Consider the following 1,036-nt stretch of genomic DNA (forward strand, 5'->3'; position numbering starts at 1 on the left):
CCCTCTGCTGTGCAGGGACAGTAGCTACTACCTGGCAGTCCAGGATCTCACTCTGCTGATGCAGCAGCGCCTCCAGTCCATCCTGTACCATAACGACTTCATCTACTGGCTCACCCCTCATGGCCGCCGCTTCCTGCGAGCCTGCCAGGTGGCCCATGAGCACACAGGTGGGCCTATCCAGCAAACCCACCCATAGGGAGCTTAGGTTCTAGTTGAGCTCCTCTCAGCTCCTCTGGGATCCTTCCCATAGCAGGACTTCAGTTTTCCTGTGGGCAGAGGATGAGTCCCTAGCAGTAACACCATGTGCTCCTCCTGGTCCAGACCAGGTCATCAGGGAACGTAAAGGAGCTCTGCAGGACAAGAAAGAGCAGGAGAAGATCCAGAAACGGAGGCACCTGGACTTCCTGGACATTCTCTTGGGGGCTCGGGTGAGTGTGCGGTTATCCACCTCCACGTGAGAACTGGTCCCACAGGTCCTCCAGACCATCCTCCAGAGAAAGGCACACTGGACAGCAGCAGGGCTCTTAACCAGTTTTCTCCTCTGTCCCCAGCAAATACGACCTGTTCCTTGTACCATGGCACATAGCAGCAGAGGCTCAGAGGCGGGAAGGTGCCGGGTGTGGCTGCTGTCACACTGGGGAGACTTGTAGTTGCAGGGAAGCTAGGTCACATGCCAAGAGGCCTGAACACCAACTCTAGACTTCTAAGACTCTGAATAATCTCAGCACCCTAAAATCTTAGAATCTTAGACTTCATCCTTCTATTCATCCATCCATCCATTCATTCATCCATTCCTTTATTTACCCACTTCATAAAGTCACGGAACACTACCCTGCGTTAGTTGCTGAGTTAGGGACACAGAAGATGAGAAAGACCTGGCACTGCCCTCCAGACACTTACAGTCTAGTGGAGAGGATGGGAGGTGGATGTTGACAAAGATCTCTTCCTCTGTCAGGTGACATGCTGTGTGTCAAGTGAGCAGAGCTGACAGTTCAGGCTGGGTAAAGTCACAGGTCTCTGGGCCAGAAGGATCAGG

At 53.4% G+C, this 1,036-nt stretch overlaps 1 protein-coding gene across 1 annotated transcript in view; it reads left to right on the plus strand.

Moving 5' to 3' along the window:
- Positions 1-1,036, plus strand: part of CYP4B1 (cytochrome P450 family 4 subfamily B member 1) — a 19,328-nt gene that overhangs the window by 13,741 nt on the left and 4,551 nt on the right. Inside the window, exons 5-7 of the mRNA XM_019627970.1 lie at positions 16-167; positions 322-454; positions 552-570. Of these exons, the coding sequence (XP_019483515.1) occupies positions 16-167; positions 322-454; positions 552-570 (304 nt within the window). The remainder of the gene's footprint in view (positions 1-15; positions 168-321; positions 455-551; positions 571-1,036) is intronic.

This window comes from Hipposideros armiger, unplaced genomic scaffold (assembly GCF_001890085.2).
Source record: "Hipposideros armiger isolate ML-2016 unplaced genomic scaffold, ASM189008v1 scaffold_743, whole genome shotgun sequence".
Lineage (NCBI taxonomy): Eukaryota > Metazoa > Chordata > Mammalia > Chiroptera > Hipposideridae > Hipposideros > Hipposideros armiger.